Source organism: Amphiura filiformis, chromosome 5 (assembly GCF_039555335.1).
Source record: "Amphiura filiformis chromosome 5, Afil_fr2py, whole genome shotgun sequence".
NCBI lineage: Eukaryota > Metazoa > Echinodermata > Ophiuroidea > Amphilepidida > Amphiuridae > Amphiura > Amphiura filiformis.
Window position 1 is genome coordinate 44,000,515 of NC_092632.1, and position 24,347 is coordinate 44,024,861.

The following is a 24,347-nucleotide window of genomic DNA, read 5'->3' on the forward strand; positions in this document are numbered from 1 at the left end:
TATGAATAAAAAAATACTATCAGGTTATGGTCACCCTTAGATATCCAGACAACTTATTTATATTATCAGTATCATTAATTCTGAGTAATTTTCAAGGTCTGTATAAACCATAACGAAATCATAATGCGCGCGTGGGGGTGTGTGTGGGGAGGGGGCATGGTGCCCCTACTGAACCTAAGAGAAGTGAAAATAAACAAAAATGCTCCATAGAGAAAGAAACATCACGTAGGTGTGTGAAATGTAAGGACAAAAAAGTATGTCTCAGATACATTTGGTAAAATAGCTTTGTGCTATGCTTTATTATTTTTTTAAACATTATTTTTAAAAGAAAATGAGCTGTGCGATATGCGATATTTTTTTCATTTTACATTCAACGAACAATATTTATGCACTTTTGATATTCAGATACAGAAACATAGTAATACACTGCAAAAACAGTGTCTAGAGATTGAACACTTTTTTTTTTTTTTCAATTTGTAAATACGTTTAAAACCTAAACACCAATGTCAAATTTCAAAACATCATGTTTAATATCTAAACACATTAAGACATATTAATTCCTAAACATGTTTAGCATTTAAACGTGTTTACAAATAGAGGACAAGGTGGTGTCTAGAATGAGTGCTTATATTATAATCCCTAGACATTGTTTTAGGCCTACATGAATTAAATAAATGAATTTGGCATTTCAGCAATGATATTTGAACTTACTTTATACTTTTTTCCACCTGGAAGATTTGGTGTTCTTTTCAGATAATCTCCAAGTCCTTCTCTATCTCAACCTCCTTAGCTTGAGGATGATTCTTCATGCAAGCTTCTATAGAAAGGTGGAAATGATATGAGTTCAGTATTAAATTAAACTCCTTTATCAAAATAAACGGTCTGTATCTCAATATTAGGATTTTCCTAACGTATGTCCGATTTAGGGGTCAGATTTAAATATCCATATTTTAATTTTATAGTCACAGAATATGAGTATATTACACCCACTATGATTGGTTCAGACAGCATGACAAATTATATGCATTCTGTTTAGGCTTAGCCGATCTTAGCTCTATGGAAGCTTATGGATCTGTTTTCTCACCCAAAAGGAAAGGCCTGCGTGATTTGACATATTATGTTAATCATAGATTGTATCTTGGGCCTATGAAACTTACTGACGATAACTTTGTAGAAACTTGAAAGGGCTATCTTTAATGCTCAGCTTGCCTTTTCTCCCTATACACTGTAGGAGGACCACACATTGTTCGTTCCCAGCTTCCTCATCATCCTCCTGATGGTTTCGTTGAGATCATGTCCTCCAACAAGACTAAGGTGTCGTATCTGGAATAAAGACATATGAATCAAAGCTAAATATTTTTAATGCATTATCGCATGGAATTTGGAAGTCAATATCGTTTATGATGTTGCCGTTGTTGATGGTTCAGTATCTTGTGATACTTTGACCCACAACTGAATAAAGTTATTGTGATTTTCATCGCAAGTGCAAAATGTCAAACATAGGCCTATTTTGAATTATGGCCTATTTATAAATGATCATGATTATTAGTACTTCAATTGTGTAAATCAACCACAATTTCATATTGTGTACTTTTGAACACACGAAAATTGCATCTTAATTCATAATTTTGTTTTTAAAGCTAGTATAGGGTGGAGGCAAGGGAACATTTTGCACAGGTTATGATTGTTTGGTATAAAATGACAGTTTTTTTGGCTGAGTGGAGTTTTAATATAAAACCACATGCGGCCCTCATGTGCATGTTTTGCAAAAAGCAAAACTTATAGTTAAGGGCTGGGGTATGAACGTTTGGACAGTATTTATTGTGGGACATTAGAGCACATCAGACATATCGAATTGCATTCTGAATACGAAGAATGTCCTTCTGATATCAAATAATTTTGATTTTTGAAATTCGCAATGTAATACATATTTTATGGCAAATCATTAAAATTGATATTTTGATATTTAACAGTACTTGAAGTAAACTTTACAAATCTGATGATTTATACTTAAAGTGTATGTAGGTGGGATGAAAAGCCGACGATCAATTGAAAATTTTGACCTTTCGTATTGAAGATATGGATTTTTTTCCCAAAACACCAAAAAAAAAGTCTTTTGGGGAAAAAAATCCATATCTTCAATATGAAAGGTCAAAATTTTCAATTGACCGTCGGCTTTTCCTCCCTACTACATACACTTTAAGAATATGTCATTAGATTTATATAATTTACTTCGAGGATTGTTATATATCAAAAATTTGAATTTATATCAATTTTTATAATTTGTCATAAAATTTGTATTATATTGTGATTTTCAAAAATGAAAAATATTTGATATCAGAAAGACATGCTTCGTATTCAGAATGCAATTCGATAGGTCTGAGGTGCTCTCATGTCCCTCAAAAAATACTGTCGAAACGCAATAAACGCTCATTTTAGATCCCTTAAGAGTGCACCAAAATATTGACATAGTTTTTTGTATTTCAATCAGGTACAATAAAAAGCTATCTTGTCATGTTTCTGTACAAAGTTCTAATTGATAACTAACTAAACAGCAGATTGCGTAACTCTATCACTCTTTAAACAAATGATAAACTTCAATGTTGCGGAATATGGATATTGTTCGACAATGTTCTTAGCACATCGAAAAATGTTTCAACAGAACGAAGGACAATATCTTGAACTTCTGAACCAGCAGTTGCCAGACCTTAAGGCCTATATGATTTTATGACATGTTACATGTACAAAATAAGTAATTGTCTTGCTTTTAATACGAAGGAGAACAACTAAGATTACAAGAGATGGTAATCTAATACTAATGGATATGCGTTTTCCCAGTCGCCACCCAAACAGGGTGGTGGGTTATGTATTTTAAATTGTGATCTGTTTAATTGATAAAATGTCATAGTTTGTTTTGGTGTCATTTGAAAGCTAAAACACCACTAACATTAGTAACCCAGCAAACACAAAACGTTTTCGACATCATTCGCAAAAGGTTATAAAAGGTTGTCGGAAAACGTTTAAATGTCGGGTTATATAAAGGGTACATTAATGGTGTAAAACGTTTTCTTAACATTAAATAACATTTGTTGGTAATTTACTGCACAGCAAACACAAATGTTTTACAAAAAAAACATTTAAATGTCGGGTTATATAAAGGGTATAAAAACGTTTTAATAACATTCCAAAAACATTTTTGAAAACTTGGTACAAATCATTCGAAACAGAATGTTATTTTGAGGTTGAAAAAATATTTTGCCAAAAATGTTTGCCCAAAATATTTACAATAACGTTTTAAAAATGTTTTCACGACCTTTATATAACCCGACATTTAAATGTTATTAAAACGTTTTGTAAAAAACATTTTAAGAACATTTCTGTGTTTGCGGGGTGCAAATATTTTAACATAATGTTATTTAAGTGTTGACAAAATATTTGGCCAAAAATGTTTGCAAAAATAGTTTACAATGACATTTCGAAAACATTTTAAAAATATTGTTGTAGTGTGTTTTCATACAAAACGTTTTAAAACGATTTCATGACCTTTATATAACCCGACATTTTAATGTTATTAAAACATTTTACCGGAACCAAAACCCAAAATATAACTTATTTAAAACGTTTTAAAAACGTTTTTGTGTTTGCTAGGAACAACCCTGTAAATATGAACAATGTAGCTTTTCAACTACTGGAGATGTGTGGTTGATCGAAAGTTGTGAGGGAAGGATGGGGAAGAGGAGCACACAAAGTCTATGGGAACAGGGCGTTTCGCATGTGTAACTTGAATAAATTAATGACTACAGGGGCTACATGAACTTGATTTTGGTCTTAATTTACAGCTAAAAATTCTACTTGTTGTTTTTAATCATTTTGAACTCTTATGCATGCATACCTAGGGCTAAAGAATCGTACTGGTCATCGATCTCTTTGATTTTTTTAATTCAGTGCTTTCAGGCAACACAAACCTAATTAATTACACTAAAAATAAAAACAAATGTGTTCCACTTCCAAGCAATCAATATACATCATTATTCATTTGCAATCATTTCATAAATATTCCAACATTCCATTGTTTAGGGCAAAAATTAGCGTACTTGAACTTCTCTGGGTAATAGGTCATACCATCTGTTGTTTTTAACCATGGACTTGGAGTTTGTGACTAACCCAGAACATAGGTCAAGACTGAGGTGGTACAGGTGAAGTTCTGGGTGCACAAAATACACCTCTGGGTGCAATAACCGGCAACATGATAATCATTTCAATGGATTTCCAGTAAACCCTTCTGCCTGACTTTAAAGTAATTATTCAAATTATGAGGTTTTGGGCGCTAAATACTCCCTATTAATCACATATTGCTTACATATTGGGTAACCACGGCCACTCTTTTTTGCACTTGTAATTAATAATGTTACTTCTCACGTGTTCTGTTTTTATACTTGATGACTTCTCTTACTACTTTCAGGAATTTGCCTGTGTAAATATACATGATATAGATGAGAATAATAATATAGCCTACTTGTAATTAAATCAGGTACTAAGTTGTCCGACGATCTGATGATCGAGTGTCATGAGTGTCATGCTAATCTAATACTCATCTAACACATTATGTCAGATAGACTTATGAAATAGGTATAACAATTTGACAAACAAGACAAAACTCAAGTCAATAAACCACCTTGAATTTCAATCAAATAATTAATTGTAGGCACGGCCTTTCGATTCTGACAACATCGCCGATCTTTTTCAATTTTGAGATTGCAATTTTATAAAGCTTTCAATCACGACGAATAGGCCAGCTATCATGGCTATACGAATGCATCACGAACATACAAGTATTTTATTTAGTAGTACCAATACGGAATTAAACCATGAATATCATCAAACCTTACAACATACTTTTAAGTCAAGAATGGTAAATAATTAGAAAAACAATATCCTATTAAAAACATCTTAAGTCCTCAGCTTTTAAAGACTTTCCTCGAATTCAAATTACATCAACCGTCATTATATTGTGGATGCCATATGTTACTCATTGTACTTAAAACTTCACTGATTAAATTGACTAAAAACATACACGCTTTAACATGTTTAATGCAAATATAGTAATAATAAAATACAATCTTACCTTTGTTTGGTAGAACTGAAAGAAACAGATGCAAATAGTTCCTTTTGATGAGCAACTTGATGTATATTCCTTAGAACAGCATGCCAGCATAAACGATCGTGTGAAACGTATAATTTTTCACATTCCAGGTTTGAATTTTGGGTTGCCAGACGATTCACAAAACCATAAAACTTTTATATAGGTCACACTTAAAGATGTCAAGCAAGTCAAACACCCGGGTCATACATCACAATCTCTAAGACACAGTTCCTCACTAACCAGCAGCTTATGCTAGGCTTAGGCTGACTTTAAAATGTTGGTTGCAAAAGCTTAACTCTACAAATTGAGATCAACGTCCGAGAAGTGATGTTGTCGAATGCATATAATTGAACCGTGCTGTGATGAAGAGATTGTTATAATAAAAAGGACTGCGTGAAACACTTGCCAAATTAGGTACATGTTTCCTGATTGATGCACATATAATAAAGAATTAAACAGTTAAACTTGTATTCATCAACAATATACAGACATCATTGACTTCACAATTGCTGGGATTTATATGCGCGCACAGCAGGCGAACATTAAGTTTCATATTTTGAAGTGAAAGTTGATACACATTTGGGTTCATTTCCAAAAAAAAAAAAAAAAATATGCAATTTTACACTATTTTATACCAAATCAAGGCGTTTAATGCTATCTATAAACAACAAGGAATTTTTCTTTCACTTTTTTCTTTTTTGTGATGTCGGGGGGAGGGGTTGTCATAAGAATTCAAGGAATTATTTAATCCCTGTTGATTTAATATTTAGTCGGCTTTGTCATGTGTATCTTTTCTTTTTTTTTACTTTCTTCAATCCTTCGATTCCGTCCTTTTCCTCAGTCATCTGACATGATAGCTCCTCTTTTTCCTTTCTGTTAATTGCTGACGTACCAGATATCAGGGGTATGACATAGACAAATTGCTTTTTACCGGTCAAGTTTACGGGGAGATGCGCGTATTATTCACACAAATCTTGTTATACTATTTTAGCCCCCAATCACGGTGAATTGGATGTGAATATGAAGGTGAATTTGAATTCGATGAAGTACGCGGAGCGCGAGAAAATTTCAATTCTAAACTAGACCAGGGAAGTGTTTGCCGAAAACGGGGTGGGGGTGACATTTGATATCCCAAAGTGTATGCGGACGTGTCCCCGCTGTCCCCCAGGATTTACGACCATACAGTGCCTTAAACCAGAGTAGGCTACGTGTTAAAACATTTTGATAATATGAAATAATAATTAAACGCTTTAGAAAGACATTTAATTGACGTTGTACAAAACGTTCGGAAAACGTTCTGGAAATAACGTATTATAAACGTGGCAAAATAACGTAAAAAATCGAAATATTTTGTAACGTTTTAAAAACGTTTTCTGAACGTCATGGTAAAACGAACAATATTTTAACCAAGTCAAAACGTTTTTAAAACGTTTTGGAAGACGAAGACGTAAAAGACCAAACTAGAACCTAGAGAAAACGTTTTCTAAACGTTTTGTGTTTGCTGGGTTGATAGTCCCGGTAAACATAGGTCGGTAGTGCAAACAAGTGGGTGTCCCTTGGGAGCAAGATGAGTAGCCATGATTGTTTATTATAATTAAATTAAAAGATATGCAATTGGTAAATGTTCAGAATATCACAAAATGATGCATCTTGATCTGGTCAAAAGTTTGGCTCCCAAAACTAATCCGCGTACGGACATGGTAAGGAGGCATTCGTGCAAGCTGAAAATAAGGGTGGCGCTGTTCAGGTCCCCGTAGCTTAAAAGTTAGTCTCAACTTGTGTCAAAAACCCATTTTAAATTAAATTTTAATCTTTATTTAAGACATTGGTGCTACCAAAATATGAAAAATGGTTTTACATGGGGTAGAAAAACAAACTTACTTTCATGTATATTTACACGTATTTCAATGGGAGTTTATTTAGTGGTGTGCGCCCTTCGAAGACTCATTTTTTTAGGCTATGGGCATGATTGATACCTGATTTTAAGTGCCAAAAAGTTGAGATTTTTGCCTGAAACTTTTCTACTTGCAAAGAAAACATGTCTATTTTATGTTACCGTGTACAAATACGCGATTTCATTCTTAAACGCACACGAAATTGTCTTCAAAACACAAGTTCCCATCGAATTGACAATTTAAGACCGTGCTATAGAAATGAGCTATTTTGGCCTTAACATCACAGGAGTGGTCACTTTTGATTATCCCGGCGCAGAAAAACTGAAACATCTTTGAAATTATTTTGATGCAAAATGTAATTATAAGAACAAAATTCGTATATTAACGTTTTTAAAATAATCACTGACCATTTAATTGGGTCGCAATAGACTTTGAAAGTCAATGCATGCTTTTTTTCGTAATACACGGCCCAAAATGCCGGTATTTTTAAGATATTCTCAAATATTCAATTCCCAAGAGAGAAATATATCAAACAATTTGAATGATGGGTTTTCTTAATTTTAGATCTTGCCACAATAATACACACAACTTGGAAAATGAACATTTTAAAGTGCCAAAATGACGTTCCAGCTACCCATACCCCCAAACTTTAGAACATAGGCCTTTGGCATATCCGTATATACTGCATGATAAAGAGCGGGGGGAATGCTCACATACTGTTTGTCCACCATGTCATATTTATGATTGTGAATATTTTTGAAAGAAATCAATCACTTTTCTGATATCAATGGGAATAAATACAGTTAATAACATGGCCTACTATGTTGCTGTGACCCTAGAATTCTCAAAAGGGCAAAAAGTAGCACATTTTTCACTAGGTGCGAACTTGTTTGAAGCGCTGTTTTATAACTTTGGAGCGACTAGCAATAAAAAGAAATGACACTTTTTTAAGATGTTTAACACTGATTCCAAAAATAAGGAAAAACAAAAATATTTTGTTCTTAGAAGGCAGCACACCACTAAATCCTTCCGCATTTGGTGTAACCCTTGATAGTCCCGGTAAACATAGGTCGGTAGTGCAAACAAGTGGGTGTCCCTTGGGAGCAAGATGAGTAGCCATGATTGTTTATTATAATTAAATTAAAAGATATGCAATTGGTAAATGTTCAGAATATCACAAAATGATGCATCTTGATCTGGTCAAAAGTTTGGCTCCCAAAACTAATCCGCGTACGGACATGGTAAGGAGGCATTCGTGCAAGCTGAAAATAAGGGTGGCGCTGTTCAGGTCCCCGTAGCTTAAAAGTTAGTCTCAAATTTTGTCAAAAAACCCATTTTAAATTAAATTTTAATCTTTATTTAAGACATTGGTGCTACCAAAATATGAAAAATGGTTTTACATGGGGTAGAAAAACAAACTTACTTTCATGTATATTTACACGTATTTCAATGGGAGTTTATTTAGTGGTGTGCGCCCATCACTTGGCGGTCACACAATCTGAACAATTTCTCGCTCTCACTGGCGCCTGTTGTTGTTGACCCGGTTGTTGGCCAGACCCTGTAGCTGATGTTGCAGGCTGTGTGGGCATGTTTGGCGGTCGTGTTATTTTGTCAACCTGTTCTACTACCTGATACACAATGGGGCGGCGATTTTCCATAATTGTGCCGGATTATAATGGCACTTCTCTGATAATAGTGAATAAAATATTCGAAACTTATCCCGCCGTACTTTATGATCGATCACTGCGCATGGTATATGTAATACGAGCTGCTAGTAGTCTTCCAAGGTGCTTTTGCGAGCTATCACATTGGTGATACCATCCATTACTACAACATCAATCTTAGACCCCGGGTCTTAGACGTGTAATAAATCTTAGGCGTGTAAAATCTTAGGCGTCTAAGATGTCATTGGTCAATAAATGAATACGCTGATTGGCCGTTTGGAATTTCTGATCCTGTGATATTCGTTGACTTCCCTGATTTAAGTCTACCGCGAAATTCTAAGACGACTAAGATTGCATCTTAGACGCCTAAGATTGCATCTTAGACGTCTAAGGTTAGGCGTATTATCTTAGGCGTATTTTGAAGTTTTCCGCCATCTATAGTATATTGATGATTTTTGCGATATTCCGGGCGAGTAAATCACCGAATCGCCTTTCAGTCGCTATTATGAGGGACAAATTATTGTTTTTGTATTAACTAGCCAACTAGTCGACAACCCTTAATTACCAAAGTATATATTTTTGTTTGTAACACTATAATGTCAAATAAAAGCTAATGAAAATGCACTTATACTTGCATTCTCATTAAATAATTGTAAAAGAGTACTTAAAACAGAAGTTTGTCTCTGCTTACAGCTATAGCTAATGGTCAACTGCATTGTATAATAAGGACATTCACCCTAAAGACGCCAAAGTACAAAACGAAATCCTAATCAAACTTTTACCTTGCACATTTTAATCAATATGTAAAACTATGCATGTGTTTATAGGAACATGGCCAGTACATTATGGAGAGTGCTGCAGACAATGAAGAATACACCGTAGAAACAACTCCATTTCTATTAGCAGCTGAGAATAACAACTATGTAATAGTTAAGGTAACATTAATGTAACGCTCTCTTGTTATAAGTTAATAAACAGGCTACTACCGTAAACGTTCGCCTAATGGCGCACCTGGTCTCCTTTGCCTTTGGGTAAATTTCATGTTACAAATAGAAAGCTCCCTCTAAAAATCCCAACAAGAATTAAGGGTACGTGCCCTTATTTGCTGGTGGGATTTGTATGGGAGGGCACTTTTAGTTCGTGTCTAAAATTCGTTTACGGTATCTGTACCTATGTTCTGTTGAAAGAAAACAAAAATCGATTTGTCATTGTAGCCATGTTTTTTTGTGCTCAACAATCGAACGTTGGCGAGGATTGATAAAGTCGTCGAAATGTTGTTCTTATTATCTTGCAACAAGCGATGCATAAATGTATAAGTCTAGTGTGGCACTTATGACAGCCAATTGGTGTTTCACAAAATGACCTCAACAGATGACAGGTAGGTGTAAAGCACACGCGAGACACTCTGTTATTGAAACACCATATTCAGATTAAAATATTTTGATCTTTATCTGTTAGATTCTGATGAAATACGGTGCAAGGATGTTGAGTTATAATGAAATGAAGAAACGGTTTTGTCATCTACCAACTACTCAGCTTACACGAATCATATACCGTTATTATAACGCCATCAGCTCAGAAGCTTACCTCTTACAAACCAACGGAAATCTTGTAACTGATATCTTCAATCTATTCAAGGATTTAAAACGGGCCAAACGAGAAAAGAAGGGAATGAATGATGAATTTGAAACGTTGTCTGAAAATTTGGAAAACGTTTCCAGGAAAGTTTTGGATTTGACTCGAAGTGATGATGAAGTACGTTACCTACTCGCTGGTGAGGAAACAAGTGGACAAACAACGTGTGTAATAAAGTGTACACGACATCACACGATTCCAACAGTAATCAAAGATGCTCTTTTGCTTCAGGTTAAAGGGGTAAGCGTTTTCGAAGTTCAAGATTTACCATTGTTTCTAATTTCTTAAAATGAAAATACATCAAATTATTGCTTATCTTAAATGTGTAACGTCCGTTTATCTTTTGAAATTTTTTAGCTCACGATAAAAACCAAACATCTTTGACAGATCTTTAGTACCAAGGTTTAAGAGGCGATTGAGAATATTACGCGACTATTATTGAAACAGCTATCCACATTTTTAATCTTTATTCATTAATATAGTTTTTCTATCGTAACCATGGAAATGTAAGATTGTATTTCTAAAAGGATCATGTACATTTGACCGCAAACTGTCGTAAGTACGCTATTCTCGTGTTTCTTTACACTATTGATTTCATTATTCATGTTATTCAACACTTAATTCAAATCTCATGTTTTACTTACCCTATCAATTTTCATCTAGTACATAATTAAAGGGAGTCTCCGGCAATCACAACATTATGCCTTATGTGTTAGGAAAATTAGCAAACTCATGTTGACCATAAAACGAATACAAACAGCCGTGTCTCAACACGCGATATTCAAAATTCCCGGGCACCATGTGCAATGACGTCCCAGTACTACAACGAAGGCTGACGACAATTGAACACAAATAACCATTACGTCATTGCACTTAGACAATTTCGGCGCGGGAATTTTGAATATAGCATGTTGAGAGACGACTGGTTTTTTTTCGTTTTATGGTCAATGTGAGTTTGTTTTAAATAAAACCATGTGATTCGTGCTTGATGATTATTTTTCTAGCATATAAGGCATAATGTCGTGATTACCGGAGTCTTCCTTTAATCATTACTGTGCAACATTAACGTGTACCGTTTGGTTTTTTTCTTTTGACAGTTTTTAGCTCACGATAAGTGCCAAGCATCGTTGACAGATCTGTGGTACCAAGGTTTCAATTTTGACGTCCGACAATCTGCCTTGAAACGAATCGTATTTGTAGCCTTCCTTACCTGCCTTTACCCACTTCTTTGTATCCTCTACATTCTTCTACCTTGTGGACCAATTAGGCGAGTAATGAAAGTGCCGTAAGTATCAAATAATGTATAAAAATCTTAATTTTGATGTCTACGATTCTCAAAATGAGAGATGGACTTGAACTCGTAATATCGATTTGGTGCTATTCAAGAGCGCCGATTGGTTACAGTGCAATCACGTGACATCGCGATTAATTGTACGTACCACGTCCACGTACGAAAATCTGATTATTTAGTCAACTGATTCAATACGATAACGTGCACACGTGCACATGAAGCACAAAATTATTTATTTAATATAATTTTTAGACAATTTCATAACAATATACTATAGTCAATGTTTACGTTTTAAAATCCTCAACAGTTAATAACAACATTTTCTTATATATTAATGTCTATCCAATCATCAGATTTGTCAAGTTTCACATGCACACAGCATCACGAGTGATGTTCCTTGGATTTCTCATCTACGCTACAGTCCAAGGGGTAGTCAGTTCAGAAGATCAATTTGGTAACTCTGTGATGCGCGAGGAAGCTTCTGATGAAGCGTTACGAGATGGTTACTTGCATTATAGAGGAGCCAAATTAGATCAATTTGGGAGAGTTGTCATTTTTATTTGTATAGCAGGTAAGAATAACAACAATCGCGTTGTTTCTTGTTGTTGATGTTGTTTGGTATACAAAAATTGCAGACATAGTTATACATGGAAGACATTTCCACGAGAATATAAACTATTCTTTCTGATTTGCAATATCAAGTGTGGATCCTGTATTTGAAAACTGGAGAGCTCAGGGTCTAAAAGTGTCTCCTGCATCGTTTTGCGCTTATTATTTTGAAGAAAAGTTAAACATCGCTTGCTTGAAAACAATATTTATCGAAGTTTCAAAGTAGAATGTTGCCATTAAGGGTATGTGCAGAACATGCAACACAAATAAGGACTTAAAACTTGACTTAATGTTCAATGACTGTTGAAATAAATATCAATAATATATTGCAGTTTAGTCGTAAATATTCTGACGTTTCTGATAGTTACTATTATTGTAACGAATGCATTAACATGATTAAACATAAGCTATAAAACGTACTTTTTGAAAATATTTGCTATTGTCAACTGTTTTCTCCAGGAATGACGCTTCGGGAGATCAACGATATCCGTCGTATGGGACGTAAGATGTACCTGAAGATTGGCTGCAGTAAGACTGATATTCTTCAGCTTGTGTTTTACTGGATATATATTGCACTGAGTATTGTTGCTATAATTAAGGTATATCGGAATATCAGGGAATAAACTGCAAAATAGGCTAATATAAGCTAATATAATCATAATTATTGAAACGTACTTTACCAGGTTCCACGGTTACCTATACCATGTATACAATGTCCGAGGCCTGCATAACCGAGTCCGTGTTCGAATCCTTGAAAATTAGAGTCCGAGTCCTAAAGCACTGCGGAAATTTCTACAGTAATTTCTACGTAAATTCAACAACTTCAAATTGTGATCAGGTTTTATAAAGGCGTGTTATATGTAATTTTCATTATACATATAGATTTATTTACAAACCATTAGACGTCTACCAAGACTGGCCAAATGTCTGATTTGTGAATTACCGGTATGGCGGGCATAAGCGTTTGATTTGATTATAATCACAAGGCAGGATTGGATATGTAATTTACATTGGATATACTGCATTTTTTTCTATTTGCCGTAGAAGAAGTGATGTAAGATGATTAATTACCATAGCGATAGGTGAAAACAATTTTTGAATGTATTGCCCTGCACGCTGTATTCGCACCATTGATTATCAAAGAATAGCCATAAAAACCTGGATCATAATTCTATGGAAATTTCATGCAGAGTCCGTGTACGTTTCACTCGCACCTGTACGATTAGTGTCTTTGAAAAGCGATATTACATTCAATATTATGATTGCACACATACACAGACATACCAGGTGATGAGTGCAGCCTACTTATAGTGCAGGGCAATACATTCCAAAAATGTTTTTACCTATAATTGCTATGGCAATGAATCTTGTTACATCACACTTCTACGGTGAATTAGAACACTCAAGTCAATGCTCAATGTATCTGCTTTGTTATTATTTTACATGTGTTTTAACTTGTTATCTACTTTTTAATAGTAATTTACTTTTGATAATATTTCCAGGCACATCAGACTGTTCAAGAAAAGGAATTTCTTGATAAATATCGACCGCTGCAATCTGTAGTCCAGCCGCAATCTGTAGTCCAGTTTTCAGAATTTGATTCAAGTAATTCAGAATATCATTCAAGTAGTTCAGAATATCATTCAGATCCACAGGCTTCTCCACAGGCTTCCAACCAATTTCACTCATCTAACATTGCTCCAGGGATGGATTGGCGAAACTCTCTGGAGGCTTATCCAGGAGGTGGTACAACAGATAGTTATTTAGAAACAAATCATTCGTCACCTTTGAATGTAACTACGGCTCCTCCTACTATTGTGTGTTATACACTGTATCCTGTTCCACCTGTAAATAACGACACTGATGAGACAGCGGTACCCATATTGAATATGACAATAATCAATGTGACGATTAACAGCACAACATTCAGCAGAACAGTTTTTAGGTAAAATGCGTTTCGTATTTTGAACAGTTAGGTAATTCCGGAAATACTTTGCTAAGAAACCCAGATCGCGTCATCGTCAGTTCGCACATTTGGTCGAGCGTGCGCATTGACGATGTGATGACGTACTAGTTGCTTGCAAAGTATTTTTGGCAATTACCGAAATGTATTAGAATCTAGAAAATCTATTTGGAATATGTTCAATAGTTGTGTTTGTAAAATGGGATTTTGGGAGGGCCCAAGAATATTTTTAATGCAAGAAGAGGAGAGGCTGTGAAATTTATGATCCACCTTTTCCCAAGTTGTTAATGATTTTGATCCAAACACAAAGAAATTTATTCCTACCTCGCAATTTTCAGATGTGACTACATCTTTTATCAGCGAGTGTGTGACTGTATCAAGTCGCGATCTTCTTGACTTTTGACCTGATAACAGACTAGTAGACTCCTGAAAGTTTAAACCGTCCCCCGTCTCTGTTGAGAGATGGTTGGTTGGTTTTAATGTGACTGCTTCTTTGACTCCACGTTGGAACCACCTGCTTTGTCCAGTGAGCTTTGTCTAAGTCCACAAAATGTCCAGGAGATTCGATGTGAATGTGGTTTCAGACCTCTGATGATACTAGGCCTGATGTGTTCATAGAAGCTTGTTTTCAGAGAGCGTTCAGTTTCACCAATATACGCTTCTTTGCACTGTCCTGTTATAGTTTTGCCCTGACACGGGATGTAATATACCGGACCTTTAATGTCATCTTGTCTGTCTTCTGTGTCTTGTCCTTGGGTGACACAAAGATTTGTCTTAGTGTGCGGATTGGATTGAAAAACACACTCTGTTATCAGGTCAAAGGTCAAGAAGATCGCGACTTGATACAATCGCTCACTCGCTGATGAAAAGTGTAGTCACATCTGAAAATTCCGAGGTAGGAGTAAATTTCTTTGTGTTTGGACCAAAAGTTTAAATCAAAATCATGATGTATGATATATATACCAACACATATGAAAGTTTTTTGATGTTAAGCCCGCGTCGCCTTTCAAGAAGCTTGAAATGAGATGTGAAAGACAATGAAAAGAAACATTTTTGGACGTTAAGTGGGGAAAGTAATTTTGAAACTTCAATTCAACAAGTACACGTGTATCATTTTTTGTTACCTCTGAAATATGTCACTTGATCATTGAATGCTGACCTTTTGTATAAATACGAAGACATATTGTGCGCGTTGAATTACTACACTAAATGATGTGTCATGATGTGTGATAGTCATTCTTGTTTGTTTATCATTTACTTTACAAGAAATATCACCGACGATACTGCGGATGGAGTTCAAACTTGTGTTGAACTACAACTAGTAACGGGGGAAACAATTTCTGCACCGATGGAACAGGAGTACACCCGTGTGATGGTAGAATCAATAACAGTCATGTTTGCTGGTGAAAGTCGGTACAGCTGGTCACCATATGACGAACTCTTGCTCGCTGAAGCAGCCTTTGCACTGGCAAACATCTTAACTTTTGGGCGTTTACTTCAAACTGTCGTAATGATCAGTGGTCGATTGGGCGTCCTTGCAATATCATTGTTTGGAATGGTTGGAGACATAGTCAAGTTCTTGATATTGTTTACAATGACATTGTTGTCTTTTGCACTTGGAATGACGCAGCTTTATCGTCCATTTGATGCCTTAAAACTGGAATTTTGTGAAGATGATCAGGATTGTCCAAACACAGCGTTTATAAGGTATTTGAACAACATGTAATATTTCATCACACGAGAACAATAACTTTGTTAGTATGACCCTTAATTGTTTAACACATATTAATTGGTTATAGTGTAATTATTTAGGAATGAAATCAAAACTCGACCGGCGGTTGACCGCCTGTTCTATACGGTTTCTTTTGTTCTAAACAATGGAAACCGGACGTTCAACCGCCGGTCGAGTTTTGTTCTCTCATTCGCTCCAGGCCAGTATTTATATCTTATTATTTGTATTTATTATTAGTTTATCCCTCGCAACAGAGGACTAAAATCGTTATAATAAGTAGTCCCCTCCCCAGCACCAAGCACAGTTTACATTCTTGTTTTATGTGTTGTCAAACTGTTGGATCGGCTGCTGTTCATTAACATGATTAAGAGAAAGAAAGCGGCAAATGGAACAACTGCTCAAATAGAAAGAAATACCTTTAATGTATCGCAAAATGCAATTTCCTAGGGGAACTTCCGTTGGCGTTAACTCTCAAGCTCGCTGGTACTAGAAACAAATTTGTTCGATTTTGGTCGATGCTACTTCGATGCATGTTATTAAAGCCATATATTATAACATTTGCTGAGGAGAACGCCCTCAAAAAAATTTTAAATTCTGGTTTTTACACGATTGTAATGTACTTTAGGCAACAAAGATACTCTGCAAAAATGAAGACTTTTGACCTTAAAAGGTGCTGTAGTTTTGTCAAAATCCAAGATTTTGAATAAAACGACGGAACCGGCGTTTTATTATTACGATGGAAATATTAGTCGAACACGTATGCACAATACGTACACGGCGTGCGGGATACACATACACACACACCCAGAGGATCGTACCGTATTACAACCGTGGCAGTAACATGCATAGGCGCTAGTAGTAAATTCCAATTTTCTATGCTTTACCTCACTTGTTCGGCTCAAAATTAAAACGGTATATATCTGACAGTAAAAGCTAACATTTTATGGAAAATAAATACTAATCTATTTTTACAGAAGTGTTATAATATGCCTTTAATGAACTATCAACTAATTAAGCAGTTTTATAAACTATTTATATTGGCCAATATCACTACAGGTACAAGTTACTATTTTTTTAAATTCAAATTAACAATGGTAAATTGATTGATTTCACAAATAATAAGGATCGACCAAGGCTCGATGGTCGATCGAACTATTTGTTTCTATTGCTTTACGAATGTTAAATTCATATCCTACGTTCAAACCTACAATGATACACTGTTGGATGCTACAAAATATACTTATAGGATATTAAGATCAGGGCCTCTACATTTGCGGGGGTCTTAATAGTTTGAAACTAATTTTACCTATATTTTGCTTTCTTAGTTGGATGCTTCAGTCGATGGGGAACTTGTGGGAATTGTTTATAGTCTAAGCGTTTGCAAAATATGTAAAAATATGACGTTCATGGATATGTACTGTTCTCGTAATTTAGACCAAGTTTCTTCCTTGTAAGAAACCGATTTCAATCATATTTTCTTTGAAAAATATCCGTTATATTTTACAGCTTAGTTGAGTCCATGAAGACACTATTTTGGGCATTATTTGGCCTAAGTGAACTCGAAGTTTTGCAAATCTCGAAAGGAGATCTCAAACTGACAGAATCATTGGGACATTTTATATATTCTCTTTATCTGTTGGTGGCAGTTATAGTCTTACTCAACGCCTTAATTGCAATGATGAGTAGCACATACGCAAAAGTCCAGGTAAGAAAATTATCAACAAAAAAATCATTATTGTTTCTCTGCAATGGACAGCCAAATAAAATTTAAAGAAAATGGGCATAAAGTGTCAAACAGTTCTATATATTAACATTAATGATTTAGTGTGATATAAATATCCCATGAGGGGCGACTTCAAAACTCGACTGGCGGTTTATCGACGGTTGAATCGCGTTTCATTGTTTAGAACAAACCGCCAGGAACCGACGATCGGTCGCCGATTGAGTTTTGATATCATCCCTTAATTGAAATTAAAATAAAGTGCCTCAACTTTATTTTGATGACTTGTATAGTATGCTTCATTCCATTTCAACACGCAAAGAAAGTTTTGAATTACTAATTTGAAATTGATAATTTTATAGTGACACCGAATTTTCCTTGACTTTCTGCTACAGTAAATACAGCTCTCCTAGAAGCAATGGAGAAGAATATAAAAATTTTAATAGCATAATACAATATTGAGATACAGGGTGAGTCAAAAAACGTGCAATAGAGAAAAGAATCCATTTTTATTTAAGAACCGAGTTGAACCTTTTATGTTTTAAAACATTTTATATATGGTATATCCATCAGTGACCTTGTGTTAAAAGATTAGGGAATTAGCATTTACCGTATTGTTTTTATGACACATTTTATAGCGCCACCCAATTTTAATGTTTGTCCAAAAGACATCTAAAATTTGCATGTCAGCCCACTCTGTGTAAGGTAGATTTGGAACAACTGCAATTTTCTTAACCTCATTGGCATTGAAATAAAATGGAGCACCCAAATTGTTATTGCCCTTGGTCTTGTTTAAGGAGAAGAAACATTATTTGTTGTTATTTTCATTTATTCTCTATCAAAAACATACAAAAAAACGGGTTTTTCAAATGTCAAAATGAAATGCGCGCAAATTGAAGTGGAGTGAATTACAAAATATCCACTAAGTTGGACATATTGGGATTAAAAAAGCTGGAGTGAGGTTTGAAGGACTTAAAGTAATGTTAGAAAGTTTATTTAATTTATGGATTTGTGTTTATTTGTTGTCATGTTTAATTGTAACACTTTGGGTTGGTTAAACTGTTCATTCTTTCTTATTAAATATATTCAGTTTCCTCTTGTAGCGAGCAATCGTTCCCCATTGTGTTTATTTGTTCTTGTGCAGGATGCGTATCCCCGTTACCTACTTTACTTATAATTATACTGGGGAAACGATTAAGCATCAATAATGATCTCCTGCACATGCGTACTTGCGTAATACTTGTGTGTGTGTGTATTGTATACCATGACTGCTATAACATTAGACCCAGCTTTAACCACCGTTTATCAGTGGGAGCCGGTAGCCTAATGGATAAGGCGTCCGTCTAGAGATCGGAAGGTCGTGGGTTCGATTCCCATGCCGGCACATTCCCTTGCTTTTTTTCAAGTTGGGTTGTGTGCCGGTCGGGATTTGTGTTTATTTGTTGTCATGTTTAATTGTAACACTTTGGGTTGGTTAAACTGTTCATTCTTTCTTATTAAATATATTCAGTTTCCTCTTGTAGCGAGCAATCGTTCCCCATTGTGTTTATTTGTTCTTGTGCAGGATGCGTATCCCCATTACCTACTTTACTTATAATTATACTGGGGAAACGATTAAGCATCAATAATGATCTCCTGCACATGCGTACTTGCGTAATACTTGTGTGTGTGTATTGTATACCATGACTGCTATAACATTAGACCCAGCTTTAACCACCGTTTATCAGTGGGAGCTGGTAGCCTAAGGCTGCGATCACATAGAAGTATACGGTATACGGTATTTGCTATTCGCTATACGATACGCTCATTCGATCAGGCTGAGTTCACATAAGAGTATACTATAGTAAACTCAGCCTGATCGAATGAGCGTATTTCGTATAGCGAATTATTGCCCTCTTATGTGACCCGGTACTATGACATTACCTTGCTCGATTCAAGCTATACGCGTGCACCTGCAAAACGTGCACCGTATACCCGAATAGTATACTTCTATGTGATCGCAGCCTAATGGATAAGGCGTCCGTCTAGAGATCGGAAGGTCGTGGGTTCGATTCCCATGCCGGCACATTCCCTTGCTTTTTTTTTCAAGTTGGATTGTGTGCCGGTCGGGATTTGTGTTTATTTGTTGTCATGTTTAATTGTAACACTTTGGGTTGGTTAAACTGTTCATTCTTTCTTTTTTGTTTGAACAGAAAATTAAAATAACGCAAAAATCAACCTTATTTAAGTTTCAGATCTGGTGCCTTTACCGTGCACTGTGTGCTCTCATTCAAAGTACATGGTATCTCGTGGACAAATAACGAAATTGGGTATCGCAGCAAAAGGACTTATAAAAATTAAACGGTAGTAGCGATTCACTTCATATTTTCGCAGAAGGTGGCTTTTAATATTGGGAAAGTTCGACTTGGTTCTTGCATAAATATCGATGCTTTGCCCTATTGCAGTTTTTTTGACTCACCCTGTATAAGATTAAATCTAGTCAACCAGATAACATACCTTTAGCAAGCAACGTTGCGACCAGTACCACTGACGTTCAGCTGCATGTTGGTTGCTCCAAGTTATGTTATCTGGTTGACTAGATTTAATGTTATCTCTCGTTTACGATTCCCAGATGATTGAGAGTATTCACAACATATATTCTTATCGTCATTATGATAAGCATACATATATTGCTCAATTTCTTGATTACTGTCACTTAAATATATTGCAGGAAAACGCTGAAAAGGAATGGAAATACTGCCGAAGCACAATGATGACAGAGTACATATTAGAGGGCGCTGTTTTACCACCGCCATTTAACTTAATTCCTGATGTGTGGTTGTTTTTATCATATTTCATTCCAAAGAAACAACACTGTCAGGTAATATATCAAGAAATCTACTTTAAAGTGCTTGTTATGTTATGTGCAATGTATCTTTTCACAGCCAGGTTTTCATTAAAATCTGTATGTAGAGACCTAAAAATATGTAGGGTTAGGTATAAAACCTCTGGCGTTTTTCATACAACAATGGATCTTCATAGAACAAAGGGGGCTCCCCTTCAGTGCATGATGTCTCAGGTTCAATCACTGGGAATGGAGGGGTGCTGAGGTATTTGTCATAGGATTAAATTTAACGAATAACATAATGTAGATTAAACCCTGAATTTCACTCTTCACATGACATATTTAGGAATGAACCATGAAAGTACCCGTCCTTCGGAGGGGACGTACAAAACCGATGATCCCGTGTGTGTATTATGTACATGTAGTTTAGGAAACTGCAAACTCGAGCTGCCACCTTATGCAAGAGTCGGTGGCTTGGCTCGATTGTCCTATATTAACCAATAACCATTGCATATGCGCACATGTGACAGTTCTCTTGCTCTTCTGATTCTACTCATTCCGAAACCAATATGGATTTTTTTTCTTTGAAACCTAGAACAAACCTTGCATTGAAAATGGCGGTCTGAAGAACCATGATAATCATTATGAGGTAAGCTTATGACATGTGCTTAATTGCCAAAGGTATAATATGCTGCATGTATATGTTTCTACTTTAGCCTATTCTGTCTAATACTTGCTATCTAAAAAAACTAATTTGAGTATAAATTATATGATAGTTAAATAAACGCCTCAAATTTGCTTAGTCATTAAATATTAAAGTAAACTTATTTCTTTTCATCCTAGGAAACGAACAATGCTGTCAAGAACCGGTACATCTATGAATTACAAAGGACAGCTAGGAAGATGTTTAATCAACGATGCATGAAGTGCAACAGGAGTGGAGACTTATAAAAGCAGCGGTGTTGAACTTTTCCGAAGAGAAAATACTTATAACTAGACATTGTGCTCACAGAACACAGCCCTTGGCCAGTGATGTTGATCTTTTCATGACCTTTGACTAAGAGTTGTTCATGTGACTTTTGTACCACCAGCCTATGGTTCATGGTGGTGACGACATTGTAGGTCTACTATGTAATTTACTGGAGCAGCAGCGTTTTGAACCACAATGGGCTTGTAGGGACTCTATATCTTTGCTGTATGGATGACATATTTGTGTGCAAATCTATCATGGGTGGGGGGGTCATAGTCAATTTTAGTGAAAATTACGTTTTTGGCCAATGACCGTAAGTGGATGAACTGTGACCACAAATGATCACGTGACATTTGTGGCACAACCCAATGGTCCTAGTGACCAACTATGGTCAACATGGCAGAAAGCATATGGCTACGATGGCAGGTTTAAGGTATTTGGTTACATACCGGAAATTACCCCTACATGACCTTTGACCCCAATTCCGTGTACAATTTTTAGAAACTGGCTATTAATAGACAATGCATGTGTGCAAGTGATGTCACAGTGCTATGTAACAGCTAGGAGCAGCATTTTAAGTGAAAAACAGTTTTGGGCCATAATGACCTTGACATGACATTTGTGTCAGACATCATGTGACATTTGTGGCACCCCCCCCCCCCCATGGTCCTAAAAACCTAAAACATTCGTCAAAATTGACAAACGTAGATGGCTACGACGGCTAATTATACGATTGGTAGAAGAAAGAAAGAATCAGAACTTGACAGAACAGACCTTAGCCAAATGCCACTTGGCTAAGGAAATATATGAAATTTGTATACACCACAATTAAAGCCGCATATAGTATACTAGGGGCAGACAATAAGTTCCCACTACTATTATATATCTCCACTCAAGCATAATTAATTTGATGACATTCACTTATGAAAAATACAAGCTTGTACCTTTGTCTTTCGAAACAAATGTGTCATATAAATCGCCGTAGAAGTAGTGATGTAATAGGATTAATTACCATAGCAATAGATGAATATATTTTTGAATGTTTTGCCCTTCACTACAAGTAGGCTGTCATTTCTGTGTATGTGTGCAATTATAGATTAAATACAATACAACTCTTTTCTAAGACACTAATCGTGCAGGTGTGAGTGACGTCAGTATAATTTGAAATTTCTATAGAATTACGATTAAGGTCTTTATGCATATTCTTTGATAATTAATGGCGCGATGCAAATTTACAGCATATATCGCTATGGTAATCCTTTTACATCATTACTTCTATGACGAATAGCACAGCAGTATACTTTATTTATTGCACATTGCTAGGAAACTTGATTACCTTTTTGTAATAGCCGAGTCGGAGGGTTGCCAATGAAATATATTTTATGTACAAACTGAAGCATCCTATGTATAAAAAGAATTATAAATATTAACTGTTTATTATAATCGATTAAAATGCATTTTCATAATCCTTGTCATCAGACGAGTATGTGATATATCGGTCAACAAGATTAAAGCATTTTAATTGTTTACCCTTGTGTGACCTCTAGCAAAAACGTACCATACAATTTGAGTCCACTACCCTCTACCAGTGATCCAGAGGGTGTATCCTAACAACTCATGGTAACAAATATTGGTAGGCTGAATGTTGAACTCAATCTTTAATCAAGGCCCGTAGGGGCCCGTATAGGATTCAGCTCCTACGCTATAAAGTCTGTGGTGACTCATGTGAGTGCACAATCGAAAAGATAGAACATTAAATTTTTTCCAATTGTGCACTCACCACATGTGTCCCAAAAAAAGGTTACATGTAGATTTCTGAAAATAATCTAAGTTAATGTTAACAAATATAAATGTCCTTTTCATGACATAATCTATGTACCCTCTACTGCACGACCCCTGTGAATGTCAAGTCCACAACGTGCGTATTTAGCCCGCATTCTACGAATTCCTGAGCAAGCTGTTTACCACCATGTTTACAGGATATAATCAGGTGGTGGATGACATGATCGAGCCGGCAACTTGTGAAACCGCCCGGCCGTATGGCATTTTCAATATACTTGGGTTATTATCATTATCGAACCCCAACGGTTTTAGCTTGTATTTATATTACTTATTAACATAGGCCCATTTGTTTGCGATATTTCAAGCGTTTTAAAATTTCAAAATAATCCCATTCAATTACACGGTTGACGATGAAAATTTACTGAATTTAGAGAATGCAATGCGGCCACCACCTGGATATAATGCAACAAGAGGTTGGCGCTGCCCGCATACGGCGCATAGTGCATTTGGTGGGCCATTTAAGTAGGTCCAGTCATAGCATGACAGGCGCAGTATATTATTCTGTTGAATAGATTATTAATTTTGTTCAGTTTTATTTCGAGAATTCAGTCAACAAATGGACAATATTCTTAGAGTATAAAACACAGCAGTGATTTCCACTCAACACAACCCAAAGTCTAAATGCAAATTGTTATTAATTTCATTATGTTAATTGATGGTAGGAGATACAGCGTGTAGAAATGCCTTCACCAAAAAACGTGTTCTTCTCTAATGACCATCTTCCTTTTACCACCAAGAGTGATGAGGTTCTACAAAAGATATGCAATATTTAATTCTCAATATGGTTCTTTAGTGCACATAAAAAGAAATACGAGAAAATAAAAATAAAAAGTAATAAGCAAAAATAGAAAACAAAGATGTGCCTGAGTTTAACTTTCATTATGCGATATTTTGATGATTGGTGACTGTTGATACCCCTGTCTTCTTGCGCTCATAAGTTAAGTTGGTTTTCAGATACGGAGCTGAAACATAGCAGCCAATTACCAAAAAGGATGAATAAATAATACCTGAAAAAATGACAGTGTTTTGCCGTACCATCGCAAAATGCGGTTCGCTTTC

At 35.6% G+C, this 24,347-nt stretch overlaps 1 protein-coding gene, 1 long non-coding RNA gene and 1 other non-coding gene across 3 annotated transcripts; 2 read left to right on the top strand and 1 right to left on the bottom strand.

Annotated features, from left to right (window-relative positions):
* Positions 1–766: 766 nt before the first annotated feature.
* LOC140153191 (uncharacterized) lies at positions 767–5,715 on the bottom strand. Its single transcript, XR_011859075.1, has 3 exons — positions 5,126–5,715; positions 1,158–1,323; positions 767–817 (listed from the first exon to the last, which is right to left on the bottom strand). It is a non-coding gene; the product is annotated as an uncharacterized lncRNA (long non-coding RNA).
* A 3,819-nt stretch (positions 5,716–9,534) lies between these two features.
* On the top strand, positions 9,535–20,828 carry LOC140152219 (short transient receptor potential channel 3-like). The gene is made up of 10 exons (XM_072174519.1): positions 9,535–9,637; positions 10,161–10,577; positions 11,435–11,622; positions 11,982–12,199; positions 12,697–12,836; positions 13,740–14,182; positions 15,467–15,907; positions 17,439–17,637; positions 20,363–20,512; positions 20,823–20,828. Exons 1-10 carry the CDS (start codon positions 9,548–9,550, stop codon positions 20,826–20,828), a joined length of 2,292 nt encoding a protein of 763 aa, XP_072030620.1. The 5' UTR covers positions 9,535–9,547.
* On the top strand, positions 18,965–19,038 carry Trnas-aga (transfer RNA serine (anticodon AGA)). Its single transcript has one exon. It is a non-coding gene; the product is annotated as a tRNA-Ser (tRNA).
* Positions 20,829–24,347: the final 3,519 nt, after the last annotated feature.